General features: G+C 42.6%; 1 protein-coding gene and 1 long non-coding RNA gene across 14 annotated transcripts in view; one reads left to right on the top strand and one right to left on the bottom strand.

Annotated features, from left to right (window-relative positions):
- The window catches only part of PTPRT (protein tyrosine phosphatase, receptor type T), a 1,163,284-nt gene that overhangs the window by 1,144,518 nt on the left and 1,721 nt on the right, over positions 1 to 17,045 (top strand). For all 13 annotated transcript variants that reach the window (XM_021078123.1, XM_021078122.1, XM_021078115.1 and 10 more), the window contains 3 exons: positions 12,611 to 12,736; positions 13,566 to 13,729; positions 16,607 to 16,742. In XM_021078123.1, the coding sequence (XP_020933782.1) occupies positions 12,611 to 12,736; positions 13,566 to 13,729; positions 16,607 to 16,742 (426 nt within the window). The remainder of the gene's footprint in view (positions 1 to 12,610; positions 12,737 to 13,565; positions 13,730 to 16,606; positions 16,743 to 17,045) is intronic.
- Positions 11,014 to 17,045, bottom strand: part of LOC110257470 — a 256,447-nt gene continuing 250,415 nt past the window's right edge. The window contains exons 4-5 of the long non-coding RNA XR_002340097.1: positions 16,588 to 16,799; positions 11,014 to 12,720 (exon numbers count right to left, since the gene is read on the bottom strand). This is a non-coding gene — a long non-coding RNA (uncharacterized LOC110257470). The remainder of the gene's footprint in view (positions 12,721 to 16,587; positions 16,800 to 17,045) is intronic.

The following is a 17,045-nucleotide window of genomic DNA, read 5'->3' as shown; positions in this document are numbered from 1 at the left end:
GCAGCCCACCTCCGCCATCCCCTTGCCCAAGTCACTTTCTTCCTCCCTCTACCTCTTCTCCCAATCCTCCCTCCTCAGCTTTCCGTCCCTTCCCCAACCAAAGCTGTTCTGTTCTTAAGCTGTGTAATTAAGCTGCCTCTTTTTTTCTTAATGAATTTTATTACATTTATAGGTGTACAACAATCATCACAACCAAATTTTACAGCATTTCCATCCCAAATCCTCAGTGCATCCCCCCACCCCCCAACCTGTCTCCTTTGGAAACTATAAGTTTTTCAAAGTCTGTGAGTCAGTATCTGTTCTGCAAAGTTCATTGTGTCCTTTTTTTAGATTCCACATGTAAGTGATAGCATTTGATATTGGTGTCTCATTGTCTGACTTCACTTAGCATGATAATTTCTGGGTCCATCCATGTTGCTGCAAATGCCATTCTTTCTTTCCTTTTAATGGCTGAGTAATATTCCATTGTGAATATGCACCACATCTTCTTTATCCACTCCTCTGTCAATGACCATTTAGGTTGCTTCCATTTCTTGGCTCTTGTATATAGTGCTGCAATGAACATTGGAGTACATGTGTCTTTTAAAATAGAACTACCATTTGACCCAGCAATCCCACTCCTGAGCATCTATCCAGAGAAAACCAGCCACCTCTTGAAGACTGCTTTCCAAAACCTGCCCTGAGCCTTTGCCTTCCACCCACCCTATTGTCCTCTGTAAACTCCCACCCTTCCTCCTTGAAACAAACTGTGACGCACCTGTCCTAAGAGGGCGTTTCCACCCACTACATGGACTTGCATGAGTCACCTCGTGGGGGCGATGGAGAGGTGAAAGGAGGAGAGATGGCAGATGTGCTCAGGTGCTTTTTATCCTCTCTCTCCCCTGCTTCGCCCTCCCTGCATTCCCTACCATCTCTCTTCCTTACCTGGCCAGTGTTGAAGCCAACTTTGTTTTGGGCTCTTTATGGAATCTATTTAAAGGAATTTCATCATCACTGATCCTCATTTTAAAACCAGTTCAGGTGACTCATATTTTTCTCTTAAAAATACTAATTCACTTCACCTTTTGGTGGCCTTGGATTAATTCTCTCCTGTGGGTCACGGAGACCTTGATAAGTGGAGCCCTTCATTTCTGGAAGCTGTGTTGGCTTTTCCATTTTATGAAAGTATTTTTTTAATTAACAAATAGCATAACTAAGGTTCTCTGAAATAAGCTTTAGAATTGTTTAGTCCCCAAACAGGCCCATATGCTAGTTTTCATTTAACTCATCAGAGCGTGTTTATTTCAGCGACTAACAAGCTTTCTGATTCCATCAGCAGGAAAATGATGTCTAACAGGGAGGTGACCTTTGTGTTTGTTAGATGTCACATGTGAACACGCCGCCCCAAAGGACATCTTTTCGTGGCCCCAACAGTCACGGAGACTACGAGGTGGAATAATGTGTGGCAGCTGTTTCAGGGCTGGCCACACAGGCTTCATGGCTTTCACGTGGTTTAACTTGTTCTGACAGTAAACAGCCAAAGCCCCTCTGCTGTTCCAGGAGAAGCAAGGCCATTTCTAAATCAGCAGCTACAGCTGCCCCCTCTTCTCTCCACGCCCCCGGGTATAACCATCAGCCCTGCCGTGTGCATCCACAGTGGTGAGGCTCTCCCTACGGCAGGCAGCACCACCCCTCCCAGACGATGGACGAGACACGGAGGAGGGGAGCACTGGGCCACAAGGTAGGAAAAGGCTGGGCTGTAGGCCGAAGGATTGGACTTGAGAATCCATTTCAAGAGTTTCCCAATTAAAGAAAAAGAATAACAAATATGCGCTGAGTGTATGGGTGGCCCCAGGTCAACTGGGTCCTTGTGGTTTTAGAGTCAAGTGGGCTTCCCAAAACTCGTATTTCCAGGTCCTAAAAAACCATGAAATCTTTAATCCAAGAGTTCTATAAACTTTTTTTCTTTTTTAAAAACTTAATTTAAAAACTTTTAGGAGTTCCCACTGTGGCTCAGGGGGTTAAGAACCCAACTAGCGTCCATGAGGATTCGGGTTTGATCCCTGGCCCTGCTCAGCGAGTTAAGGATCCGGCATTGCCACAAGCTGAAGCATAGGTCGCAGATGCCGTTTGCATCTAGTTGCTGTGGCTGTGGTGCAGGCCAGCGGCTATGGCTCTGATTCAGCGTCTAGCCTGGGAACGTCCATATGCCACAGGGGCATCCCTTAAAAAAAAAAAAGAAAAGTGGCTATATTCTCCACATTGTACAGTACATCCTTGAGCCTATCTTACACCCAGTAGTTTGTACCTCGCACTCCCCCACCGCTATGATGCCCCTCCCCCCTCCTCCCCATTGGTAACCACTGGTTTGTTCTTTATACCTGTGAGCCTACTTCTCTTTTGTTATATTTGCTAGTTTGTCATATTTTTTAGACTCCATGTAGAAGCAATATCATGCACTATTTATCTTTGTCTAAATTACTTAGCATAATGCACTCCAAGGCCATCCATGTTGCTGCAGATGGCAAAATTTCATTCTTTTTTTGGCTGAGTAGTATTCTATTGTGCGTGTGTGTGTGTGTGTGTGTGTGTGTATCAGTGTGTATACACACACACATCCATATGTCCATATCTCACAGACATTTCCAACAGAATCACATAGGTAATTTTTTAAAGGTAGAAGGGTAATGTATATACACTATATATATGTGTGTGTGTGTGTATGAATATATCTGTTGATGGACACCTGAGTTGCTTCCATTTCTTAGTAATTGTAATCACACAGCTATAAATATTGAGGTGCATGTATTTTTTTCCAGTCATTTAGTGATTTGGGTTTTTTCTTATTGTTATTTCTTCAATATAATTTTTTTTTCTACTGTACTGCATGGTGACCCAGTTACACGTACATGTATACATTCTTTTTTCTCCCATTATCATGCTCCATCATAACTGACTAGACATAGTTCTCAGTGCTACACAGCAGGATCTCATTGCTCATCCATTCCAAAAGCAATAGTTTGGATCTATTAACCCCAAGCTCCCAATCCATCCCACTCCCTCCCCTCCCCCTCGGCAACCACAACTCTGTTCTCCAAGTGATTTGGGGGTTTTCTGGATATGAATCCAGGAGTGGAATTGTTGGGTCATATAGTAGTTTTAATTGTAGTTTTTTTGAGAACCTCCACACTGTTTTCCACAGTAACTACACCAATTTTCATTTTCACCAACAGTGTATGAAGGTTTCCTTTTCTCAACATCCTCACAAACATTTTTTATTTGTGTTCTTTTTGATGATAGCCATTCTGGCAGGTGTGAGATGATATATCACTGTGGTTTTGATTTGCATTTCCCCAATGATTAGCTATGTTGAACATCTTTTCATGTGCTTGTTGGCCATCTGCATTTCCTCTTTGGAAAAAATGTTCAGTTCTTCTGCCCATTTTTTAAATCAAGTTGTTTGTTTGTTTGATGTTGTTGTATGAGGTGTTTATATATATATGTTGGATATTAATACTTTATTGGTCATATCATTTGCAACTATTTTCTCCCATTAGGGTAGGTTGTCTTTTCCTTTTGTCGATGGTTTCCTTTGCTGTGCAAAAGCTTTTAAGTTTAATGAGGTCTCATTTGTTTACTTTTGTTTTTACCTTTAGGAGAAAGATACAAAAATATTGCTGTTATTTTTATCAAAAAGTGTTCTGCCTATGTGTTTCTCCAGAAGTGTTATAGTATCTGGTCTTACATTTAGATCTTTAATCCATTCTGAGGCTATTTTTGTATATGGTATTAGAAAATACTCTAGGAGTTCCTATTGTGGCTCAGCATGCTAAGAAACTAATATAGTATCTGTGAGGATGTGGGTTCAATCCCTGGTCTTGCTCAGGGGGGTAAGCATCTGGTGTTGCCATAAGCTTGGGGTAGGTCACGGATGTGGCTCAGATATGGTGTTGCTGTTGCCATGGCTGTGATGTTGGCCAGCAGCTGCAGCTTCAATTTGACCCCTAGCTCAGGAACTTCCATATGCCATGGGTGTGGCCATAAAAGAAAAAGAAAATACTCTAATTTCATTTTTTTACATGTAGCTTCCAGTTTCCTCAGCAGCACCTTATTGAAGAGCCTGTCTTTTCTCAATTGTATATTCGTGCCTCCTTTGTCATAGATTAATTGGCCATAAGTGTGTGGGTTTATTTCTGGGCTCTATATGTCTGAGTTTTTTGGCCAGTGGCATACTCTTTTGATTATTTTAGTTTTGTAGTAGAGTCTGAAGTCAGGGAGCATGATTCCTCCAGCTCCATTCTTCTTTCTTAAGATCGTTTTGGCTATTTGTGGTCTTTTGTGTTTCCATACAGATTTTAAAATTCTTTGTTCTAGTTCTGTGAAAAATGCCATTGGTGTTTTTGTAAGGAAGTGCACTGAATCTGTAGATTGCCTTGAGTAGTATGGTCATTTTAACAGTATTGATTCTTCCAATCCAAGAACACTGTATATCTTTGCATCTGTTTATGTTGTCTTCAGTTTCTTTCATTAGTGTCTTATCATTTTCAGAGTACAGGTCTTTTATTTACCTCCTAGGTGGATTTATTCCTATTTTATTCTTGTTGATGTAATAGTAAGTAGTATTGTTTCCTTGATTTATCTTTCTGATACCTTGTTACTATATAGAAATGTAACAGATTTCTATATCTTAATTTTGTATCCTGAAACTTTACCAAATTCAGTGATGAACTCTAGCAGTTTTCTGATGGTATCTGGAACTTTCTATGTATAATATCATGTTATCTCAAAACACTGACAATTTACCTCTTCATTTCTAAATTGGATTCCTTTCCTTCTCTAACTACTGTGGCTAGGACTTCCAAAACTATGTTGAGTAAGAGTGGCAAGAGGGGGAATCCTTGTCTTGTTCCTGATCCAAAGAGAAATGCTTTCAGCTTTTCACTGTTGAGCATTACGTTAGTTATAGGTTTGTCATAAATGGCCTTTATTGTGTTGTGTTCCCTCTATGCCTACTTTCTGGAGAGTTTTTATAAATGGATATTCAATTCTATCAGAGGCTTTTTCTATATCTATTGAGATGATCATATGGTATTTATTCTTCACCTTGTTAGTGTGGTGTGTCATACTGATTGATTTAGGGATATTGAAAAATCCTTCCATCCCTGGGATAAATTCCACTTGATTTAATGTATTGTGAGCTTTTGTATCTACGTTCATCAGTGATATTGGCCTGTAATTTTCTTTTTTGTGGTATCTTTATCTGATTTTGGTATCAGGATGATGCTGGCCTCACAGAATAAGTTTCTAAGTGTCACTTCTTCTGCATTTTTTTGGAATAGCTTCAGAAGGATAGGTGTTAACTCCTCTCTAAATGTTTGGTAAAATTCACCTGTGAAGCCGTATGGTCCTGGGCTTTTGTTTTTTGGGAGTTTTTAAATTACTGATGCATTTTCATTATGATAATTGGTCTATTCATACTTTATATTTTTTCCTGGTTCAGTCTTGGGAGATTGTACCTTTCTAAGAATCTCCCACTTATTCTAGGTCATCTATTTTATCAGCATATAGTTGCATATAGTAGTCTCTTATGATCCTTTGTATTTTCATAGTGTGACTTCTTTATCATTTCTGATTTTATTGATTTGTACCCATTCCCTTTTTTTTCTTGGTGAGTCTGGTTAGATTTTTATCAATTCAGTTATCTTTTCATAGAACTAGCTTTTAATTTCATTGACATTTTCAGTTGTTTATATTTCATATATTTCTGCTCTAATCCCTATGATTTCTTTCCTTCTACTAATTGTGGGTTTTGCCTGTTCTTTCTCTAGTCACTTTAGGCATAAGGTTGGGTTATTTATTTATATTTTTCTTATTTCCTGAGGTAAGTTTGTATCAGTATAAACTTTCCTCTTAGAATTGTTTTTGCTGTGACCTATAGGTTTTGGATATTGTGTTTTCATTTTCATTTGTCTCTAGGTATTTTTAAATTTCCTTTTTTATTTCTTCAGTAATCCATTGGTTGTCTAGTCTCCATGAGTTTGTGCTTTTGCAGTTTTTATCTTGTAGTTGATTTCTAATCTTACAATACTGTGGTCATAAAAGATGCTTGATATGATTTCGGTTTTCTTAAATTTACTGAGCTGTGTTTTGTGGCCTAGCATGTGCTCTATCCTGGAGCATGTTATATGTGCACTTAAAAAGAATGTGAATTCTGCAGCTTTGAGATGGAATGTTATATATAATATCATATATATAGTTCATTTGGTCTAATGTGTCATTTAAGGCCTATTTTTGCTTACTGATTTTCTGTCTGGATCATTATTGTGTTACTGTCAATTTCTCTTTTTATGTCTGTTAATATTTGTCATTTATTTAAATGTTCCTCTATGGGTGCATACATACTTACAGTTGTTTTATCTTCTTTGACTCCTTGATCATTATTTAGTGTCCTTCTTTGCCTCTTGTAACAGTCTTTATTTAAAAATCTGTTTTGTCTGATATAAGTATTGCTACTCTAGCTTTAGGATTTCCATTTGCATGGAATACTTTTTGCCATCCCCTTATTTTTAGTCTGTATATGTCTCTAGATTTGAAGTGAGCTCATGGGCAGTATATATCCAGGTCTTTTTTTCATATCTACTCAGCTACTGTATGTCTTTTGGTTGGAGTATTTAGTCCTTTTACATTTAAAGTAATTATCAATATGTATGTTCTTATTGCCATTTCATTAATTGTTTTGGATTTGTCTTAGGTCCTTTTCCACCCTTATTTTGTTCTTGTCTCTTGTGATTTGATAACTATCTTCAGTGTTATGTTTGGATTCCTTTTTCTTTTTTGTGTATATTTATTATAGATTTTTGGTTTGTGCTTATCATGAGGTTTTTGTATAGCAGTCTTTATAAATATGTGATTGTTTTAAGTGGCTGTTCTCTTAATTTCAACTACATTTTAAAAGCCCTGCATTTGTACTCTCCTCACCTCACAATTAGTATTTTTGATATCATAGTTTACATCTAATTATTTTGTGTATCCATAGCTGCTTATTGTGGGTACAGATGATTTTACTACTTTTTTCTTTTAATGTCCCTATGAGTTTTGTGTGTAGATGATTTCTTATCTTTACATTTGCCTTTATCAGTTTCTTGCATCTGGTGTTTACCCCCAGTGGTGAGGCTGGTCTAGAGGCTGGTGCAGGCTTTCTGGAGAGATGGGCTGGGATATTCATACTGATATGTGGAGCTGGGTCTTGGCCCTCTGGTTGGTAGAGCCTAGTCTAGGGGCTTATCTAAGGCAGCTATGGGCTGAGGAAGCCTTTAGAGAGCCTCTATGCTAATGGGTGAGGCTATATCACTGTCCAGTTAGTTTTTTGGCCTGAGGCATCCTAGTTCTGCAGCCTACAGACTTTTGGGTAGGGCTAATAAGCCAAGACAGCAGCCACCAGTAGCAGTGTTCACAAAGTGGAATGTTCCTAAATATGGCTTCCACCAGTACAGTACATATGTCCCCAGAGTGAGCCACAGCTGCCCCATACCTCTCTGGGAAACTCTCCAAGACTGGCAGGGAGGTCCAGCCCAAGCTTCTATCAAATTACTGCTTTGCCCTGGGTCCCAGTGCATGTGAGATTTTGTGTGTGCCCTTTAAGAGTGGTCTCGATTTTCCCCAGACTGAGCAGCTGGCTGATCAAGAAGTTTCACAAGGGCAGTTGTTTGAGTATTATCCTAAAGAGAACTTTTCATAAGGGCTGCTAAATGGAGGTAAAAAACTGTTCACTTTATCCATCTTGCTTTGAGGAACCCTCCCCCAAACTGCTAATAATTATAGCTCACATTTATCAAGTGCTCTCTAGTTACAGATTCCTATGTGAAGTAGACACATTCTGATTCACAATCACATATCACTTAACCCAGAGAAGCTAAAAGATTTGTAAAAGTCTCACAGCTAGAGAGTGAGAGGGCTGAGATTTGAACCCAGAGCTCCTCAAGCAGGACCCCCATTACCTTTTTCTATATTGCATATACAGGCCGAAATGATAGTACCACTGAGACACAACCCTAGCACTTGGACACCAGGATAGTCTTTAGCTAAAACTTAGAGAACATTTCTTCTTTCTTATTTTTAATTTTTTGCCATTTCTAGGGCCACTTCTGCAGCATATGGAGGTTCCCAGCTAGGGGTCCAATCGGAGCTATAGCCGCCGGCCTATACCAGAGCCACAGCAATGCGGGATCCAAGCTGTGTCTGCAACCTACACCACAGCTCACGGCAACGCTGGATCCTGAACACTGAGCAAGGCCAGGGATCAATCCCGCAACCTCATGGTTCCTAGTTGGATTTGTTAACCACTGAGCCATGACGGGAACTCCAGAGGACATTTCTTATTGATGAGAATTGTTTCCAAGCCCTCAAGGGTCACTGGGAGCAGAGCACTGGCTTCCACCACCTCTCCTCCCATATCCCATGGTGAGACTATGTACAACATCCTGGGATGGGGGAGACTCTGATGATCTTTGGCAGTTCAAACACCACATCTGCCCACACATCATGCAGCTGAATGTCACCCATGCTGTTGCTGATGTCACCTCACAGATTAGGGAACTCAAGTGAAAGGATGGCTCTGATGTAGGATTAGAAGGACCCTGCAACCTTCCCCAACCCTCTGGGCATGATGGAGAGTGACCTGGAAAATAAAATGCAGGGCAGTGTCCCAAAATATAGGAGTCTTGTTTGAGGCAGAGTAGAACCTATTAGCTTGAGAAATTGGTCTGGAAATCTTATTAAAAGAGACAAATCATTCCACATTCTCTCCAGACCAAAAATATTGGGGTAATAGACTTTCCTTGATGCCTCAGACCCATGTACTTCACGTCAGGATCACAGCCAATCTCTGGCAAGGTTCAATTCAATGTAGGTAATAAAGGCAATTATTTTTTTTAAATTGGCAGTTCTGATTAATTCTGATTTCTCTGGCCAGCCACAGACTTATCTGTACCAGTCCCTCATTACTGTGAAGACTGCAGGGCACAATAGCCAATGGCAAAGAGAAATCAAGTTCAAATTGTGGATTTGTCATTATTTCACAGCTTAGCAGATGACTATGCAGCCACTAAGGCTGCTGTCACCAGCATTCCCCACCAACACACACACACACACACACACACACACACACACACACACACACACACACACACACACACACACCTCCTTTCTCAAAATTCTCAATTAGCCCCCACTGGAGATGCTGCAAAAGCAAGGCACCATCACATTATGAAACTTAATCTTGCTTGCCTTTGCTGTTTAAAAGGGGTGATGAGAGGAAGAATTCTTCAAATTTATATGTTAGCTATTATCATTATTATTGTATTTTTGTTGAGCACTGAGAGGTTCAAGAATAATATGAATTACTAGAATTGAGTGCTGTCATTCTGCTAAGGGCTTTCTTCACATGCATTATCTTTTTATTTAAATTTATTTTAGGAGTTCCCGTCACGGTGCAGTGGTTAGCGAATCCGACTAGGAACCACGAGGTTGCGGGTTCGATCCCTGCCCTTGCTCAGTGGGTTAACGATCCGGCATTACGTGAGCTGTGGTGTGGGTTGCAGACACGGCTCGGATCCCGCGTTGCTGTGGCCCTGGCGTAGGCTGGCCGCTACAGCTCCAATTCAACCCCTAGCCTGAGAATCTCCATATGCCGTGAGAGTGGCCCAATTAATGGCAAAAAGACAAAAAAAAAATTATTTTACTGACGTATAGTTGACTTTTATTATGTTAATTTCTACTGTACAGCAAAGTGATTTAGTTATATATACATTCTTTTTCATATTCTTTTCCAATTGGTTTATCACATGGATTTTGAATGTCATTCCCTGTGCTATATAGTAGGACCTTATTGTTTATCCATTCCATATGTAATAGTTTTCATTTGCTAATCTCAAACTCCCAGCCCATCCCTCCTCCTCTCCCCTCCCTTGGCAGCCGCAAGTCTGTTCTCTATGTCTGTGAGTGTATCTCTTTTGTAGATAAGTTCATTTGTGTCATATTTTAGATTACACATACAAGTGATGTCATATGGTATTTGTCTTTCTGACTTCACATAATATAATCATCTCTAAGTCCATCCTTGTTACTGCAAATGGTATTTTTCCATACTTTTTTATGGCTGAGTAGTATTCCACTGTAAATAGGTACCACATCTTCTTCATCTGTCAATGGACATTTGTTTCCATGTCTTGGTTATTGCAAATAGTGCTGCTATGAACACAGGTGTGAGTTTATCTTTTTTAATTATAGTTTTGTCTGAATATATTCCCAGGGTGAGATTTCTGGACCATATGGCAACCCTAGTTTTTTGAGGAACTGCCATACTGTTTTCAATGTGGCTGCACCAGTTTACATTCCCACTGACAATGTAGGATAGTTCCCTTTATTCTATACCATTTCCAGCATTTATTATTTGTAGTGTTTTTTTAATGGCCATTCTGGCCAGTGTGAGGCAGTACCTCATTTTAGTTTGAATTTGCATTTCTCTAATAACTAGTGATGTTAAGCATCTTCTCGTGTGCCTGTTGGACATCTGTATGTCTTTTCTGGAGAAATAACTACTTGGGTTTTCTGCCCATTTTTCACTCAGGTTGGTTTTTTGTTGTGGTGTAAGCTGTTTTTAGTTTTGGAAATTAAACCCTGGTTGGTGGCATCATTTGCAAATGTTTTCTGCCATTCCTTAGGTTGTCTTTTCATTTTGTTTATAGTTTCCTTTGCTGTATAAAAGCTTCTAAGTTTGAATAGGTCCCATTTATTTTTTCTTTTCTATCATCTTGGGAGACTAACCTAAGAAATTGATTCAGTTTATGTCAGAGAATGTTTTGCCTACAGTTTAATGGTGTAATGTCTTATATTTAAGTCTTTATGCTAGTTTATTTTTATATGGTATAAGGATGTGTTCTAATTTCATTGATTTACATGCAGCTGTACAGCTTACGCAGCACCACTTGCTGAAGAGACTGTCTTTTCCCCATTGTATATTCTTGACTTTGTTAAAGATTGACCATAGGGGTGTGTGTGTGGTGGGGAGGTGGGGGTATTATTTCTGGGCTGTCTGTTCTGATACATTGATCTATAGCATTATTTTTATGCCAATACCATGCTGCTTTGATTACTGTAGCTTTGTAGTATTGTCTAAAGTCTGGGAGGGTGATGATTTCTGTTTCGTTCTTTTTCCTCAGGATTGCTTTGGCAATTCTTGATCTTTTATGGTTCCATATAAATTTTAGGATTATTTGCTCTTGTTCTGTGAAAAGTGTAATGGGTAATTTGATTAGAATCACATTGAATATGTAGATTGCTTGGAGTAGTACTGCCATTTTAAACATTCATCTTCCAATCCAAGACTCCCATGCATTATTCCTTTATCCTCAGAATAATGCTATATAGGACAAGGGTTGGCAAACTTTCTTTGCAGAAAGAACCAGATGGGAAATATTTTAAGGGGTTTTCAGGCTATGTGGTCTCTGTTGCAACTACTCAAATCTGCCATTATAGCTTAAAAGCAACCACAGACAATATGTAAATGGGTAAATGGAGCTGTATTTCAAGAAAACCTTATTTACAGAATCAGACAGCTGGCCAGGTTTGGCCCGTGGGCCATAGTGTGAACACAGCATTATCCCTAAGCTGGAGTTTTGGTTCCAGAGACAGGAAGGTGGGAGATGTGTGCTTTGCCTTCTCCTCCAGTCTCCCTCCTCTCTGCTCATCCGTTCTAGTTCTAGTTCTGGAGAAAGGATAGGATACAAGAATTTTTTGCATGTATTGCCCAGGGTTGTCAAATGTCCCTTAGGTGAGAAAACCACCTCTGGCCGAGTAGCATTGTCTGAGGTTGAGACGCAACCACTACCTTTTGCTCTCAGCTACAGGTTTTAATTTCCACTTCCTAAAAAAAACTGGAATGATAGGAGGCAAGATCTCTCAATGCCATGTTATGTTATCTTTGGGGCAAGGAAAGCACAATTAGCCCCATTTTACATAGGATAAAACTGAGGCCTGGGTTGCACAGTGAGTAAGCCACAAAGACTGGATTTGGGCCCAACCCTATCTGATGACAGAGCCTAGTATTTTTTGGAAAGTACTCATGATCTGATGTTGAACACTGTGAAGGATTTTCCTAGAATGGGGGGAAACTTCCATGCTTGGTGTTGAACCCGGGATGGTAGGCCCCCTCCCCTTGGAGTGTTCTGTCTAACCCTGACAGCATCAAGGTAGATAACATTCTCCGCCTTCTACGGGTGGGGAAACCGAGGCCCAATAGCCTAATAAATGGTTGGAGATCAGCACAGCGAACTCTGACTTTTCAACAACCAAAAAAAAGGGGGGGGGGTGGCTGGAGTTTGCTGATGGCCCAGTGGGTTAAAGAGCCTGCAATGTCACTGCTGTGGCACCAGGTCCATCCCTGGCCCTGGAACTTCCACGTGGTGTGGGTGCAGCCAAAAAAGGGGAGGGGGGGGCTGTTCCCTAACAGAAAATCTGAGCCTACTATCCTCCTCACTAACTTGTCCCGCAGGCAGAAGGAGAGGCATGGTGATAAGTGGGACCAACGCCCCCTGCCCCTACCCTCTTTCCATGACCTCTTTCCTTGTTCCAGCTCTGTATGCAGTACTGGCCAGAGAAGACCTCGGGATGCTATGGGCCCATCCAGGTGGAGTTCGTCTCTGCAGACATCGACGAGGACATCATCCACAGGATATTCCGCATCTGTAACATGGCTCGGGTAAGGGCAGGGCTGCTGTCACTTCCCAGGCTCCTCCTCCCCATAACAGAGGGGAGCTGCCGCGAGAGGACCCTACAGGCCAGCCAGGAGTCTGGGCAGTGCGCGCCTGACCATCTCGTTCTTGGGGGAAGTGATGCTTTTTTGGATTCTGGCTCCCACACACAGGGACACACCGGGGGACCATCCAACCTGCCATCTGCCCATTTCCTGACACACTTGCTGCTTTGTCGGCAAAATGTCTCAGAATATAGCTCTTCACACTGCTTTGGCATGAGTGTGTGCAGCCTTTGATGGGACTCAGTAAGCTTTGGACTAGACTCTGGGCACACCAAAGTGAAAAATAGTAAGTGAGGAATTTCACAGCTAGGTGGAGGAGTACTGGGTGGGAGGGAACAGATGAGTAATCTGTGGAAGGTAACTAATTAAAGTGACTTTGGTCTTTACTGGGAGCACAGGGTGAACAGAATTCAGTCCCTGCCTACAGAATTCACTAACGGGAACGTGAGGAACCATAGGGAGAGAGAATTCTGCTCAGTAGTCAGGGAAGGCTTTCCCAGAGAAAGGGGCATTTGAATGGGGCTTTGAAGACTGGGTAGAAGTTTTTCAAGTAGGGTGGTACGGGCAGGGTAGTCATGGTTGGAGAATCAGTATACTCAAGCATGGGGAGGTGGGTATGGGGATAGTGTGTGACTCTCCCCATGAGGACATTATAGCTTAGACCCCATTTATTCTGTCTCCCACTGCAATGCCACAGCCCTCAGGGTAGCTAGCGGGCCTGCATCCCTAAGTATCCTCAGCAGAACAGCCCTAACAGCCTGTCTGTTCTCAGCCACAGGATGGGTATCGCATAGTCCAGCACCTTCAGTACATTGGCTGGCCGGCCTACAGGGATACACCCCCCTCCAAGCGCTCTCTGCTCAAAGTGGTTCGACGCCTGGAGAAGTGGCAGGAGCAGTACGATGGGAGGGAGGGACGCACTGTGGTCCACTGCCTGTGAGTACTGTGAAGGGGTTGCCAGGGCAACGGGATGGTAGATGATAAGACCTCCTTGATGATGCAGCTGGTCACAAAGTATGGCCTAGGCTATACTATATCTCCTTAAAGACCAACAGGAGTGTATTCCAGGCCTTACAGTCCTTTCATGGACTGGGTTGCTTGTCTGTTGCCCTGGATGATTATTGTATGACATATTATGGATGTAAAGCCTGGTGGCCTCCCCACAAACCTGAGGGATGGGAAGACTGCTTCCTAGGTTCCCAGTAAGGAGGTGAGCCCCACCCTCCAACAAGGAGGCCTGGTGGGTCCTGCTAGTCACACAAAGCTCCAGCTGAAGTGGGTTCCACTAAATAATCCTCCTCTCTTCTTTCCTAAAGAAGAGAGACGAATATCTTGATTATCGGAGCCTGATGCCAGACATTTTAAATGAATCACCTCCTTCCATCTGTGAGGTAGACATTATCATGTTTTATGAGACAGCTGAGGTACAGACAGCGTAAGGGATCTGGCAGGAAAGAGAGAAGCTTAGATTTGAATCCACTGGCCTCCGGCTGATGTGCTGTCCATTAGCCCACACTGCCTCTGCGTCAACCAAAGGACTCAGCCACCATGTCTGCCTGTTGGGGCATCTCTTCCTATGGCCCAGTGGGAACACAGGATATGGAGAGCATGAGGAGAAAAGCAGTGCCCTGGGTGGGGGGGCAATGATGGATGGATGTGAAGGGCCCTGGGTAGACTGTTTCCCAGGACACAGTGGGTTCAAGCCAGCTGTGTTTAGACATCATTACGCAGACAAACTGGAGCTTTTACCTCCTGTCTTAAAAAGGGCATAGCCAGGGCACGAGGGGTTCCCAGGCAAATGGGCCCTGACATCATTCTGCAGGGTGGTGGTCAGGATCCCGAGGGGACTGTGGCTGACAAGCTAGGCAACAACAGGAAAAGCACTTAATGTCATTGAGTCTCAGTTTTCTCATCTGTCCAGTGGGTATACTAAATTAGGTCAATTTACGACCCTGTCGTGCTCAGGCATGAAATCAAAAGTAAACACAATTTACTTACTAACAGAGATCCACAGTCACAGTAGCAAATATGCAAATGTCATAAATACAGTTATTTCAAAGAGCACGTGTCAGAGTCTACTACAGGGTACCAAGTGACCACAGAGAAGGAATCTATCAAGATCTCTGACCCACACAAATCCGCAGCCATAAAGCTTCATGCTGAACATGTGATTCACAAGCATTCATTTGCTTCTTAGCACTTAAACTGGAGAGAAGTGATGGAGAGGGCCTCACTCAGGGAAGAGGTTGTGTTAAAGGAAGTTGAATCGAGGTCTTCCCTTTTTCAGCCTATTTCTGGAGCAGGTGGAGGCATTTAATATTATCTTTCTGACCCCAGCATTGAGAGTTCAGTTTTTTCAAAACCAGCTTATTGTGCCCCCTCTTTCAAATAGGCAGTGCACACATGTCGGGAAAATCAGAGAGCTTAGGGGAGGTTAAACACACCCTTAAGGACCACTGCCTGTAGCAACCCCCTTCCTTTTCTCAAAGGATACAAATAGCAGACTGGAGTCCAGGAAGATGCTATGATGTCTCACATGTCAGCTTGATGGGGGACGTCAGCCAGGACAAGGTGGCTCTGCCCACAGCCCAGAAGCTGGCAGCTGGTTCCCTCCCACAGAGCCACGCCCATGCCATCATGGCCTCCTTCTACCAGGTCCTGAGATGCCTGTATCCACTCACTTCTTTCTCTTAGACTCTACTTTTAGGTTCAGAAAATACTGAATCCTCCTTCTGGTGTCAGGGTCCCTTCCTACTCTTTCCTACATGATTATTTTTTCAGCCTGCTTTGTTGCAGGCCTACTTTTTTGTTAGTGTCATCCCTCGCCAAGGTTACCAGCATTTTAAGTGAAATGAAAGCCCAGGGGTGTTCATCTCTCAACAGAGACCTTGGCATCCTTGGAGGGCAGACACATCAATACAGACACCAAAATGCAGGCACCGGCCAGTGACCAGAGGGCAACTGTCCATACTTGAGACATCTGGACGTTGAGTGCCCTGTGGATGAAACATCTGGGAGGTTGCCTGAGTGACTTAGTTTCCATCCAGATGTTCTTTAGACACAGGCCATTACATGAAATCATTAGTTGCTCTTGGCAACATGCCCAGGAGTTCCAAATCTGGCAGTTTCCTAAGGAGACTTTCTGTAAAGAGTTGGAGGGGTGTTTCCAGGAAGATGACTTACAGGGCATCAGAAAGGTGTGACAGAGGGATGACCCTGCCAAGAGACCTCTGTCTCTATTTTCCAGATCAGTAAGGTCTGGCTTAAACCAGGGTGTATAAATAGAGACACCTTCAGGATCCAGCATCTCAGACCCATCCCAAACCTAGGCTGACTGACCCCAGGTCTGCATAGATGTTTCTGGTATCACTGTCCTTAGTGGATAGAAAGAACTAGGAGTAAAAGCACATGCCACCTTCCACTGTCTTCATTTGATACGTGATATGTAGGTGCACCCAGAGCATCCTTTTGGAGAAGGATGCGGGCACTGGAGTACAAAGACACTCTGTCGAGCCCAGGGGTTTGGGTCAGTGTGCCATGGGTGACTGTCACATACTCCAAGAACCAAGGAAACATCCAACCTCTCAAAGGTCATCCCCTTCATTATATGAATGAAGAAGCTGGGGCTCAGACACAGCTAGTGACTTGCCCAAGGTCAAAAAGCAAGTTCATGGCACAGGTGAGATTTAAACCATTAACTCACGGCTCAGGCTAAGGCTTCCACCAGTGCCTTACCTCGCATTTGCCAGGGCATTTCCCCAGTAGTGGTGTGGCCTGAAGGGAATCTGGCTCACCGCTTTCCTCTGTGTTTAGAAACGGGGGCGGCCGCAGTGGAACCTTCTGTGCCATCTGCAGCGTGTGTGAGATGATCCAGCAGCAAAACATCATCGACGTGTTCCACATCGTGAAAACATTACGTAACAACAAGTCCAACATGGTGGAGACCCTGGTGAGCATCCCAAGAACTATTCTCCAACAGCTAGGGGCTGACCGTAGTTCCCTTGACCTAAAGAAAATAGCATCAAATAGTAAAAACACCCAACAGCTGGCTGCTTACTGAGCACCTACAGTCTGTGCCCTTTGCACCTGCTTCCCTCCCTCCTAACCTCACCAGTTCTCGTCTGCAGAGCCTCACATCCATCTTGCACATTCTACTTTGTTGGACTTTCCCTTCTGTAGGAAAGGGGTTAGGATTCTGGATTAGTAGAATGTGAATTATGTTTTCAGCTCAGTCCAGTCCTATTCTAGTTAA

This window comes from Sus scrofa, chromosome 17, assembly GCF_000003025.6.
Source record: "Sus scrofa isolate TJ Tabasco breed Duroc chromosome 17, Sscrofa11.1, whole genome shotgun sequence".
Lineage (NCBI taxonomy): Eukaryota > Metazoa > Chordata > Mammalia > Artiodactyla > Suidae > Sus > Sus scrofa.
Note: the sequence above shows the minus strand (reverse complement) of the source record. Positions and strands in the feature narration are given on the sequence as shown.